Here is a 13,554-nt window from a genome sequence, read left to right as displayed (position 1 = left end):
ATAACCTGCCTTGAAATTATACTTGTGTTTACAGAGAGGACAATGAGGACTGGGAAAGCCTGAGAAGAGGGGAGCAAGGCAAGCCTGAAGGGGTATCATCAGAGCAAAGGCGGAAGTGTGTAGGCTTGTGTTGCGGAATAGGTAGAAGGGACACGGCAGGAGAGGAAGGTGTGTTTGATCTGATGAGATGGGAGGATTCCCAGGAGGTAACAGAAGGGCAAATCAGCTAATAGTTTTGAAAAGACCACAGAAGAAAATTCTGAAAGAGCTGACCAAGAAAGGAAGTCCAAGCTGGAAGACTGGGAAAGACATGGCTAAGAAAAAAAAATCTGCAGTCCTCATGGGAAAGTGTGTTGGGGGTGACAGTGGAGGAGGGATAGGAAAACTGCTGGCCCCATAGTACCAGACAGGAGAGCAATTAAACCGCAGGGGGCCCCAGCGGGCTAAGGGACTCAGCACTTCATGAACTCACACCGGCGACTTCATATGTACTTCAGGAGGTGGCAAGTAGGCTGAAGTGATTTGGTGGTAGGTCCGGCATCTCACTCACCTAGTGTCTATGAGGCATGCCTTTGCTCCTCTAAGGTGCTCTGATGGCAGACTCAGAACCTCACACATTTTCAAATGAGCAAAATGTCTAAATCCCAACGTGGACTTCCAGCACAGCACTTGCTACACTGTAGTTGGGCAGTTACTTTTGTACCTCTGATAATATAGATTCAGACCACAATGCATTTCTCTCTGCTGTCCTTACACTTAAATCTCTGAACCTAATGAAATGATCAGATGTGACTGCAATTAATGGAACTTTCTGTAGGAAGCCCCTTTGATAATACTCCTCTTTGCAAATCAGGCTGATAAGATATGAATAGAGAAGATGGACAGGGGAGGAGACTCAAAAGCAAACCAAGAAATTAACCTAAACCTAGCCATCAACGTGTGTCCGGGAACACAGGCAGGCCATTCTTTGAGAAGGTCGTTACTTATCCTTAGTCACTACCTTGGCTGTCTCACAGGGTGGCTGTGCGAGGACCCCGTTTGAAAACCTGGTGCATTTCACGGACACAACCCCAGAGTGTAGGTTTTGTTTTTGCTGGGCTATCCTCCCCAGCTCTTTTGTAGGAAAGTGGCCTATGGCAGTGCTGGCTGAGCTCAGCCATCCACACACCAGGTTTGGCTCCAGGCTTTGCAGAGTAGTTACTCACTGTAGCAGGGATCCTAGGTGTAGGGGTAGGTATGCACTTCTGAAACTTGAGCAGAGGTTCCCTGAGGCAAAGGAACTCTGGCCTAGTCAAGTTGTCCTGCTGGGAGCTCACTGTGGCAGCATTTGTCCCTACTTTGCCATCTCCACCTCTGGTTCGCCCAGCACTCTCCCTTTGGGTGGTGTGATCTTTGTTTTGGCCACATTACAGCTGAGGTGCTTCTTCAGTTGCGACTGTCACCAGTGCAATAGTGCTGTAGTCTCACTGTTCCACTGTGTTTCAGAAGCCTGTTTTGCCTGTTAAGTTTTCCTCCCAGCCAGCAGTCTTGGAGTCAGACCTAAAGCTGGGCCTTCTGGTTTGACCTCTCTTGACTCCAGCCTGGGGAATTGTTAGCAAGGAGAAGGGAGTGTCAGGACATGTCCATAAATGTTGGAAAGTCACCACCCACCAGCCCTTTCTCAGCTTCAGCATGCTGGGTTTTAAAAAGTCACAAACTTAAATTTTTTTACCAGCAGAGACAGCTGAACAGTCTCTGGGGCTGTCAGAAGGAATAAAAACAAATAGTTTTAAGAAATATGGTTTGCTCAGGTATCAGTGAAGCCCAAGTACCTTAAGATCAATTTCATGATCTAAGAAGAGCCTGAACTTAAGAGCTAATAATAGCTAGCTAGCACTTACTGAGTTCTTGCTATATGCCAGGAACTTTGCTAAACACTTATCATGCATTAGTTCATTTAGCCCTCACAAACACCTCAGGTAGACACCGTTATTACTCTATTCGACAGATAAAGAAACTAAGAGAAGTTAATAACTTGCCAAGGATCAAACAATGGCTATGGTGACCTGAGGTCAGGACGAAGAGCAAGGTCAAGGCCCATAACTTGTATAAGGCTGTGATGCCTGCCTCCCAGTGAGTTCTTTGGCAATGCCTCTGCTTTTGCCTGGGCTTTCACCAGGACCTCTCTATGCTAATGCTGGAGAAAAATGCTCACAAGCCATATTTTAACTAGCACGTCAGAAGGGAGAAATACTGACACGGTTCTGGAACCCGAGGCCTGTGTCAACCCTGCCTAGCCCTTCTGTGACTTCACAGGAACAGCTCCATTGAGGACGTGTCAACCTATGTCTCCCCCCATTCCTCCCCGGCATATCCAGGGCTGTGTCTTCCTGGTGGGCTGGAGGTGATCCTGAGCCCTGCCTCCGTACTGGCTTCTCCTCGACCCTAGAACAAGGGGGCCAGGTCAAGGGTATTGTTTTCCAGTCTTCTTTTCCAAATAACAGAAAGTATTTTCATCTGGACAGCAGCAGGTAAGATTCACGAGACCTATGTGTTGTACACCACTGAATCCTAAAGAGTGTCTAGCAGGCAGTGGGGACTCAGCAGTCACTGAACATAGTGGAAGAGATAAGAATGAGGTTACTGAATTCCTGACTGCAAAGTATACAGCAAATTACTTTAACTGCGTTATATAAAAGTGAACTGTGTACAACTATGGCTTTAAGTATGTCAGAAACAGGAAACATTAACCAACCGACCAAACCAATGGGAGAATCCAAAGCAAGAGGAAGAAAGGAAGAAATTGGTTTAAAAAGCAGGGGTTGGAGCAGGGGAAGACACAGGACATTCCAGATATTTCACCATCCCCACTCCCAAACAAATACTACTAAACACATGTTCAAACTGAGAAAAAGCCGTTTTAATAACACACACATACATTCATAGGACTTTAAACAAGATGTAGTATAAAATCCTAAAAAATAAAAAAACAAGGAAAGGAAAACAAAGAAAAAAGAAACCTGCCTCTACTTGTAAACTGCCTAAGAGCTGGTGGGTGACCGGCTGACAGGACTGCCCAGGGAAAAGAAACACAGATAGTGAGGTGCGCCGACACCGCCAGTGAGCACGAAATAGCCACGGGTCACGCTCTGCATGTCCGACCACCTGAACTCTAATCGTGTCTCCTCAGAGGCACGCCAGGACAGTCCTTCCCTAATTCTCAACTCAGTCACTTATGGGTCACCTCTTAGATTTTTACTTTTTAAAGTTTAAAAATTAATCTTGGTTTAAAGACTCCACACATTATTACTGGCCGGTCCCCACCAACTACACTTGTTTTGACACAAACAGAAAAGCAAATGTTCCAACTGGGTCTGGATGATGACACACCATTTTCTATCTTTTATATCTGGGGAGATTTTTGTGAAGTCAAAAGCAAGCTATTACTTATCCTCAAAACAAAAACAAAACGCCAACCTTCCAAAAGGCGACAAAGGCACCACTGCCATCAGGAGATAGACAGAAAATGTACAAATGCTGTTACTTTACTGCTACACAGATGCATTTTGTGCATGGAGCGCATCTTCACTTAACATGGTATAACTAATAGAGTTGTATTTTCGGATAACAAGAAATGCAGTTTAGAAAAGGCAAACAGTTACACACAAAAGCATAAACACTTACAAGTATCTTAAATTTCAGCTTGCAATAAGGGTAATAAGTTTGACATACATATCCAGAAAATTAGACAAGGTGATTTTTGGCACAGTAATACTGCCAAACACACCACCACTCAGTGCAAGCTTTGTTTGCCAAGTCTCAAAAGTGGCCTGACATTTTCTGTGCAATGAACATTTTCTCCCCCACAACCATCCCTTTTCACTGGGTGGGCAACAACAGCAGGAGGGAGACAAAGCAAGGGGACTCAAGAGGAAGAAGGGTAACACTTGATTTGGGAGAAAAAACATGGGCTACTTGTGCTAAAAGAGAATCACACAACTTTTATGAGAACCCGAATGCAAATACTAACTGGAATATGACCTGGAGACTGAAACATCTACCAGAGTCATAAATGCAAAGGTCCAAACAGATGTCTGGCCATTTATTTTAAAGGGACACATGAAGTATTTTTCTCTAATGGAGAAAGATAATTAAAAATAGAGACTTTTCTTATTGGAACTGCTAAATAAAAATGTATCAAAGTGGTTTTAAATTTGATGAGCAGTTACCTGTTGAAACTGCAATACAAAAGGGTCACTTAAAAAAAAAACCTGAATAACCCACTTGTCCCCCCATCAATGTACACGATAGAAAATATTTACACACTGTAATTACAAGCAATATAAGCAGTATTTTATACTTTTGAAACTTTTTACACTTTACACAATGCAAAATGAGAAAAATATGAACACTTATAAAATTACACACAAATAATGTATCTACAAATTATTAAATTACAGAGTGTGAAAGCCCCCATTGTTGGGCAGATAGATGCCAGAGTTTCAAGCTTCTGTCAAATATAACTCTTTGTATCTTTGTATTTATCTCATTAACCGTAAGTGGCATTTTCTAACAATACCCTTGAGAGGTAGTATCAAGATAATAATATTCTTACCAGTAAACTCAACACAGAATAAAACTTTTGTTGGCCTGACAAGGTTCTCAGGAACTGGATTTATTTAGTCTTACCTAGAAAATCTCTAACTGCTCAATGCTTGACATGGGCTCAAAAATTATTTATGCTACTTTAAATGATACATTTAAGATAAAATGTGTTTTACTCTTAAGCCTCAATTTAGAGGTAGAAAGCTATTTTCAAAACTTATTTTTTCCGTTCTCAAACTACAAACATCAAATCTAATTCCCTTCCTCACCACCACCTTTCCCCTCACACTTGGAGACCTCAGGGTGCTCAGGATAGCTACTAGCAACGTCATCCAAGTCAATACTGGAAAAAAAAAGTTGGCATTTTCTTTTTAGAAATTTTCCTAAAAGGGACACTCAGTCAACAAAAGAATTTTTCAGTTAGCTAGTAAGAGTTTATTACTACCAAAGGCTTCAAAGGGCCCTTGGGCTAAGACCAGCACGTGCACTTTTACTAACCCTCCACCATTTAAACAAAGGCTGGCTTTCCAGTGTTTAAGAATTTAGAGCAGCTGTGGTTCTCAAGTGCAACTTTAAAATACAAGCACAAACACGTGTGTGAGTGCACACATGCGTGCAGTGTCGTAAAGAATAACACCATCCAGGTCTCTGCCAAGGTTATATACTCATGAAAATAAGGTTTCTGGAAACTTGTCCAGATTTTTAAGCTTTTACAATAAAGACTTCTATAATATGGCTACTAAGGGGCCAGAATTCTATGATTTAACTAGTATTTTAAAAAATGCACTGGAAATTAAAAACAAACTGCATATTTTGGCATGAAAACAGAGCCATTATTTTGTAGCTTAACCTCTTCCCCTTAACGGAATCTGACAATATACCTTCTGTTTCTCAAATGTTTGTTTAAATGTATTTAAAAAACCTAACAGATTTATAATCTTGAATAGTGAAGGAAATGGATGGATGGAACCCTCCCTGTTTACAGGAGTTACAGAAGAGATTTATCCTTTTTGTTACTAAACTCAATTTTGAGTTTTTCCATTGAGTCTTAAAATAACTAAAAGGGAAAATTAAAACCAACTGGAACTTGGTCTTGGTTTCCATGTTTAACTCCTCACATTGGTCCAAATCTTTTCTCACATATTTTCTGTGATTATCCAAGTGACACAAATACAGAGGAAAAAAAAGATAACAGGCTTATAATTTAACAGCAGAGTTAATAGGGGCAGGTTAGACATGCAACTATTAGCTGCTTCTACACTTCCAGTCCGTTATAGGATGCTGCTCTTTTAAAAGGCCAATTACCTAAATAAGCAGATTGTGTTTCATATCTGCTTCAGAAATGGCAATTTTTTTCTTTTTTAAAAAAGATTTTATTTATTTACCTTTAGAGAGGGAAAGGAAGAGAGAAAGAGGGAGAAAAATATCAACGTGTGAGAACTGGGGCCCTGGCCCCCGACCCAGGCATGGGCCCTGACTGGGAATCGAATTAGCAACCTTTCGGTTTGCAGGCCGGTGCTCAATCCACTGAGCCACACCAGCCAGGGCGGCAATTTCTTTATTACCAGCTTCATACTAGATACTCAAGTGGCACACTTGCTGCACATTTTCTTAGCATTCCACTGGTTTTTGTAGTAATCCCTTCTACTCCTCTAGGAAAGGCTCTTATTGAACTTTTCTTGGTTCTTATTTTTGCTGTTGCAACTCCTGTTAAGAATCTGGTACCCAGAAGTCATGAAGCTGCCCCTAGAAAACAGAAGGGGAAAAAAAACCAGGATAAAGAAAATCCAAATTATGAATAATCTTTATAAAATATCTCTTTATCAGACAATGGACTTTGATAATGAAAGTAAAAAAAAACTTTATACTTTATATTTCTCTGAAAATTTGTGGTAATCAGATTCAAGTTTTACATTTTGTGGTCTAGCAATTAAAAAAATATAAAATAAGTACAAGATGTTTTCTGTTCATCAACAAACGCATAGAGAATCATATTTAAGAAGATTTAAGTAAAACTGTTAAGCTAATAGAAAGTTTTAGTTTTAAATTCTTTTCTATTTTAATGCCACATCAGCTAAGATGGTCAGCCTGGAAAAGGTCTACCGAAGTTAGAAACAACAACAAAACATTACCTTAAGATTTATTAAAGACTCTTCTAAAATGGTGTGCACATCTTAGGAAGGATACCAACAACAAAAGTCAAAATGTCATAGAATAGTGAGATTGCTTTTGTAATTAATATTCAGTGTTCCTGTTACTTTGATTAAAAAATATAAACAACTTTTAGGTCCTGTCTACTGCAAGTATGGTCCCTGGATCAGCAGCATGGGCATTAATCTGAGAACCTGGTGGAAATGCAGAATAGCTCAGGTCCCATTCCAGACCTACTGAATAAAAATCTGCATTTAAACAAGTTCCTTGTTGATGCTTATGCACATTAAAATTTGAGAAGCATCATTTTAGACAATCCCAGATCAGTTCGTTTATAAACAACATGATAGCAAACTTAACAGCAGGTATTAAACAATGCCCCTCTTGAAAGCAAAGTCTCCTTAGACATGATACCAAAAGTGTGACAAAAGAAAAAAAAAATAAACTGACTTCATCATAATTAAAAAGTTTTGTTCTACAAATGATACCATCAAGACAATAAAAAGACAACATACAGAATGAGAGAAAATATTTGCAAATTATACCTAATAAGAGACTTGTATTTAGAGCATTTGGGAATTCTTACAAATCAATAATAAAGATAAAAACCAAAGTTAAAAAAAATGGACAAAGAATCTGAATAGACATTTCTCCAAAGAAGCTATATGAATGGCTAATAAGCACACAAAAAGTGCTTATTAGTCATTAATGAAATGCAAATTAAAACCACAGTGAGATTCTACTTCCAACCCCCTACTCTGTCTTTAATCAAAAACAAAAACCCAAATAAGAGGTAGACAATAATGTAGAAAAATCAGCCTGGCTGGCATAGCTCAGTGGATTGAGCGCGGGCTGGGAACCAAAGTGTCCCAGGTTCGATTCCCAGCCAGGGTACATTCCTGGGTTGCAGGCCATAACCCCCAGCAACCGCACACTGATGTTTCTCTCTCTCTCTCTCTCTCTCCCCACCGCCTTCCCTCTCTAAAAATGAATAAATAAAATCTTTAAAAAAAAAAAAAGAGTGAGGTCAAGAAGAACAGTTCAGAGACTATTAAAAAAAAAAAATCAGAAACCTCATATATTCTGTTGGGAATGTAAAATAGTGCAGCTATTGTGGAAAACAGTCTGGTGGTTCCTCAAAACATTTAACATAGAATTACCACATGACCCAGCAATTCTATTCCCAGGTATATGTCCAAGATATTTTCACTTGAAAACATATATGTTCACACAAAAACCTGTACACACAAACCAAAGGGTTGCAGGTTCAATCCCCAGTCAGGGCACATGCTTGGGTTGCAGGCCAGTCCCCAGTAGGGGACACCTGACAGGCAACCACACACTGATGTTTCTCTCCCTCTCTTTCTCTCCCCTTCACTTCTCTCAAAAATAAATAAATAAAATCTTAAAAAAAAACAAACAAACCTGTATACAAATGTTCATGAAAGCATTATTCATAATAGCCAGGAAGTGGTAACAACTCAAATATCCATTTAATAAGTGGATAAATCAAATGTGATATATCCATACAATGGAATATTAGTTAACAATAAAATGGACATAAATGCTACAACATGGATTCAGTTAGCATTGTTATGTGAAAGAAACCAGTTATAAAATACCACATAGTATATGATTTCATCTACATGAAATATAAAGAACAGGCAAATCTATTTAGACAGAAAGTCTGTAGTTGCCTGGGCCTTGGTGGAATAGAGATAGGAGTGCAGGTAGTTGGGGAATGGGGAGTGACTGCTAATGAGTGTGAGATTTTCTCTCTTTTTGGAGTGCCAAAAATGTTCTAAAATTAGACTGTGGTGATGGCTGCACAAGCCTGTATATACAAAAATCACTGTATACTTTAAATGGGTAAAATGTATGATACATGAATTTTATCTCAAGCTGTTAAGAAAAATGATTCTTGTGAAATAAACTCTACTTAATGCAATTTAACATTTTAAAATGAGCTTTAAAATGAGCTTTTAACATTTTAAAATTTATATTAACAGGTTTAACCACCTGCTAACATAAATTAATGAATATGAAGCCAACAAAAACTTAAAAAAAAAATCAAATAAATAAATAAATAAATAAATAAATAAATAAATAAATAAATAAATAAATTAGGGCTTCCGGCCAAGATGGAGGTGTAGGTAGACACACTGTGCCTCCTCACACAACCAAGATAGGGACAACAATTTAGAAATAAAATAACAACCAGAACTGACATGAAATTGAACTGTATGAAAATCAGACAACCAGGGAGTTAAAATATACACGTTCAGCCAGACTGGTAGGAGGGGCAGAGTCAGGCAGCTGGGCAGAGAGGGATCAAGGCACAAAGAGCTGTAGGACCGGGCACATAAAGCACTCTGGGCACGCAAGACTGCAGCAGGAGGACCCTGGGCACATAGGCGGTGGCTGGCAGACCCTGGGCACCGGGTGGCAACTGACAGACCCAGCAAGGCAGCGATTGTGAAGCGAGGCACTGTGCGCAACCCAGGGTCCCAGCGCTGGGAAATAGAACCTCGGGGCACTGCCTGAAAACACCTGTGAGGGTTGAGGTACAGGGAGAGACTCCCAGCCTCACAGGAGAGTTTGCTGGAGAGACCCACAGGGTCCTAGAACGTGCACAAGCCCACCCACACGGGAATTAGCACCAGAAAAACCCAGTTTGCTTTGGGGAGGTGGCGGAAGGGACTGAAGTCTGACAGAGAGAGGAGCAAATGCCCTTGTTCCCTCTCGGACCCCACCCCCACATACAGCATCACAACCCAGCAACTGGGTTGCCTCACTCTGGTGAACACCTAAGGCTCTGCCCCTCTGGGAAGAAAACTGGGACTCAAATCAATGGAGTGGACCAGAAGGAAGAAAGAAACAACCAAACAGAAAAGAATGAAGAAACAAGAACTAAAAAAATGAGGAGAGGCTTAGGAACCTCCAGGACATCTTTAAATGTTCCAACATATGAATTATAGGGGTACCAGAAGGGGAAGAGGGAGAGCAACAAGTGGAAAAGTTATTTGAACAAATAATAAAGGAGAACTCCCCAATCTGGCAAAGAAAAGAGACTTCCAGGAAGTCCAGGAAGCTCAGAGTCCCAAAGAAGTTGGACCCAAGAAGAAACGCACAAAGGCACATTATAATTACATTAGTCAAGGTAAAAATGAAGGAGAGAATCCTAGAAGCAGTGAGAGATAAGGAGACAGTAACCTACAAAGGAGTTCCCATCAGACTGTCAGCTGATTTCTCAAAAGAGACCTTGTAGGCAAGAAAGGGCTGCGAAGAAGTATTCCAGGTCATGAAAGGCAAGGACCTACATCCAAGATTGCTCTATCCAGCAAAGCTTTCATTTAGAATGGAAGGGCAGATAAAGTGCTTCTCAGATAAGGTCACATTAAAGGAGTTCATCATCACCAAGCCCTTATTTTATGAAACGCTAAAGGGATTTATCTAAGAAAAAGAAGATAAAAAAAAAACATGTATAGTAAAATGACAGCAAACTCACAAGTATTAACAACTGCACCTAAAACAAAAACAAACTAAGCAAATAACTAGAACAGGAATGGAACCACAGAAATGGAGATCACATGGAGGGTTAACAACAGGGGAGTGGGAGAAGGAGAGAGGGGGAAAAGGTACAGAGAATAAGTAGCATAGATGGTAGGTAGAAAATAGACAGGGGAGGGCAAGAGTAATACAGAAGCTAAAGGACTTACGGCACATGGGCATGAACTAAAGGAGGGAATGTGGGTGGGTGGGAGAGGGTGTGCAGGGTAGAAGGGAATGAAGGGGGGGTAATGGGACAACTGTAATAGCATAATCAATAAAATATATTAAAAAAGAAAAATTATACTGGATAAACTATAGTAGTACAAACTATTATGCTGGAGTTTTCAGTTTATCTTAAGATCTAGAAGCAAGTGCTCTGTCATACTTTTTTCAAACAATATGAAGAAACACCATTCAGCAAAACTATAAAGAATAAATGAAACTGTTAAATAAAATGACACCTGAATAGGCCGACAGTTCTGGATTATTTCCTGCCATTTTCCATGTATCCTGGCAACCAAGTCTTTTACCTTAAAAATATCAAATAGGGAAAAAGTAATCAGATTAAAACATTCTCACCTAAAATCAATTTAAGGCTTTACATAAAAGATCTGGTAACTATGACAGGCCCAAACTCAATGACTCAATTTGATTTTTGTCAAGAAACAAAAAATAAACTACTCATTTTCTGGAAAGGCTTTAAAATAATAGTGATTAATACAACTTTTCTTTATCACTATAATCTAAAATACTGAATGCATAGGACTCCATTTTCCCATTAGTTACTAAAGATCATCCAGAAAACATACTCCCACCCTGGCTGGTGTGGCTCAGTGGATTGAGCACTGGCCTGCCAACCAAGATTGCTGGTTTGAGTCCCAGCCAGGGCACTTGCCTGGTTGCAGGCCAAGTCCCCAGTTGGGGGCATGAGAGAGGCAACCAATCAATGTTCCTCTCCCTCTCTTTCTCCTTCCTTTCCCTTCTCTCTAAAAATAAATAAGTAAAATATTTTTTAAAAATCCCAACATATTCCCTACTTCAACACACATAAACTTTCACCTTGCTGGCTTCTGAACACTCAGATACAGAAGGTAAAGGGTAGCCTTTGTTATAGGGCCCAAAACATAGGCTGTTACCTGCCTTCCTAGCTTCTATTTGAAAGACTCAAGGCCACAAAGAATGGCTTTCATTAGTTCCTTTCCACATTATCAAAAGATCCAAAAATTCATTGTTATACCCCTCTAGGTTTTTGTAGAGTATGATGAATCTTCTTTAAATACTCAGTATATTCTGACATTTCAAGGTTTAGTTTAACAAATCTTTGTGTAAAATCCAAACTTTCCTACCACTCTAGAGATTCTCAATTAGCTCTTGAACATAACTGCCTGAGAAAATGTTTTAAACAAGTCAGGAATTTTATAACTACTTTAAGTTAATAAAGTAAATTGCAAGGTCTGCTTTTTCCTCCATTTAGAGTTCAGTAGATTCAGTTTCTTCAAACAATTACCACCTTTCTACTAGAGGACTGTGGAGAGAGGCAGGCAACTCAATTATTTCAGCAGGGCCATCCCCTAAGCAATTTCCACAGACCTCTATGTTGTTCTCCACTCTAAGTAAGGGGAACCCTGACATCAATCTATGCCCTGCTCCTGGCTTTAAGAAACAAAAACCTTGAGTGGTCTCCTTTTAGCACATCTGTCAGCAGCAGCCACTACTACCAAGTTCTACGGGCCAGTAACTCTAGTTAGTGTTCAAAAGAATGTGCTTCTAAAACTATGGTTTCCATTCTAAGGCAAAGAGCTATCCTCTACATGTATTTGAAAATCTGCAACCAGATACTTCATTAGTTGCTCATTTTTGTATTTAACTTAGATCTACTAAAATAAATATAGATACTAAATCCAAATGGGCTAACCTTTACAGGCAATTAATGTAAGATATAAAGTTACAAAGCTGATTTTTTACATTCAATGACTATCCAAACATAGGGGCAAAAGAAATCAGCTTTACGTTACAAAAGCTAAAAGATAATTTGGAATAATGAAATCATTAAAAGAAATGTTTTTTAAAAAGTGTTAAGTTAGCGTTTTCAGAAAAAACTACCATATCATTTTATTAATACTAAAATTGTTTTCCTAACTCCATACTCAGATATTGTACTTACCTTTTCTATTGTTTGAATACACTAAGCCCTTAAGAAAAAAGTTGAGCCAGCTTACTGCTGAATCATTTCCATCCTTGAGCTCAGACTGGATGATGTAGAGGACTCAGGGATTTGAAGAGTGCTTCCTCTAACACATTCTCTAGTGGAATATTTAAAGAATAACACCTTGCCTATTTTTTTTCTATGAACAAAACAAATTTTTAACTATCACACAATTTTATAGCCATTTTTTAAAAACTTACATATATTTACTTAAACAATGCTTTAATTCTTGAAGCTAACTTAAGCATGAAGGTCTTAACTTGTACATAAGTTTCATTAGTATTAGAATTTTTCTCCTTAGGTGTCAGGAGTTTCAGAATAGAAAGCATAATAAAATTTAAAAATTTATCTGCTTTAAGATGTTTTTCCTTTCACTTTCAATCTAGCTAGAAGTACTTAACAGAAACTGATTTCGGTTATTAAAGAAGGAAATAATATTTCTAATCTTATATATTCATTTTATATGCTTCTCTTCCTCAAATATTAATGTAACCAATGTTAAAAACAAACACACAAAAAATTAAAACACACACTTACCTTAGTTCTATAGAACAGTCTTGCATCTTCCCTAATATCACACTTAACATGCTTTTCCAAAGCCCCGCAGAGGTGCACGAAGTGTTTCTATGCAAAACAAACACAAGGAATTAAAACCACTTTGAAGCCCTACAAATTACTAGAACTAAAAAGCATTTAAAAATCTACCATTCTCCAGTAAGTAATTTCTAATTTAACTATCCAACATAATAGTAATCATACCACTGAAAATAGTAACTGCCAGGACAATAAGACTGGTATGGCTTACTGTTAGTTAATACAAAAAACATATACAAAAAAAATAAAAGCTGGTTTTTGCTATGTATTGAAGCACATTAATGGAAATTAACCCTAGAGCTTAAACTATGATATAATGCCCCAAAATTTAAAGAGGACTTTCTTTCACACATTTTCTCATGAAATACTCAAATAACAGCTAAACTATTTTTCTCTATAAACTACTTTAATATTAGTTCCTTAAAAAATTAAGTTTTAAGTTTTAGAAGTGTATAGTCCAAAAGAGT

At 38.7% G+C, this 13,554-nt stretch overlaps 1 protein-coding gene across 3 annotated transcripts in view; it reads right to left on the bottom strand.

The window, feature by feature from the left end:
- Positions 1-2,893: 2,893 nt before the first annotated feature.
- Positions 2,894-13,554, bottom strand: part of SLF2 (SMC5-SMC6 complex localization factor 2) — a 44,252-nt gene continuing 33,591 nt past the window's right edge. For all 3 annotated transcript variants that reach the window (XM_045854149.1, XM_045854150.1, XM_045854151.1), the window contains 3 exons: positions 13,031-13,117; positions 10,749-10,817; positions 2,894-6,330 (listed from right to left, as the gene is read on the bottom strand). In XM_045854149.1, coding sequence (XP_045710105.1) covers positions 6,295-6,330; positions 10,749-10,817; positions 13,031-13,117 — 192 coding nt within the window. In that variant the 3' untranslated portion in view covers positions 2,894-6,294. The remainder of the gene's footprint in view (positions 6,331-10,748; positions 10,818-13,030; positions 13,118-13,554) is intronic.

Source organism: Phyllostomus hastatus, unplaced genomic scaffold (assembly GCF_019186645.2).
Source record: "Phyllostomus hastatus isolate PE091 unplaced genomic scaffold, TTU_PhHast_1.1 phas_scaffold_1066, whole genome shotgun sequence".
NCBI lineage: Eukaryota > Metazoa > Chordata > Mammalia > Chiroptera > Phyllostomidae > Phyllostomus > Phyllostomus hastatus.
This window is presented reverse-complemented; position numbering and strand designations above follow the sequence as displayed.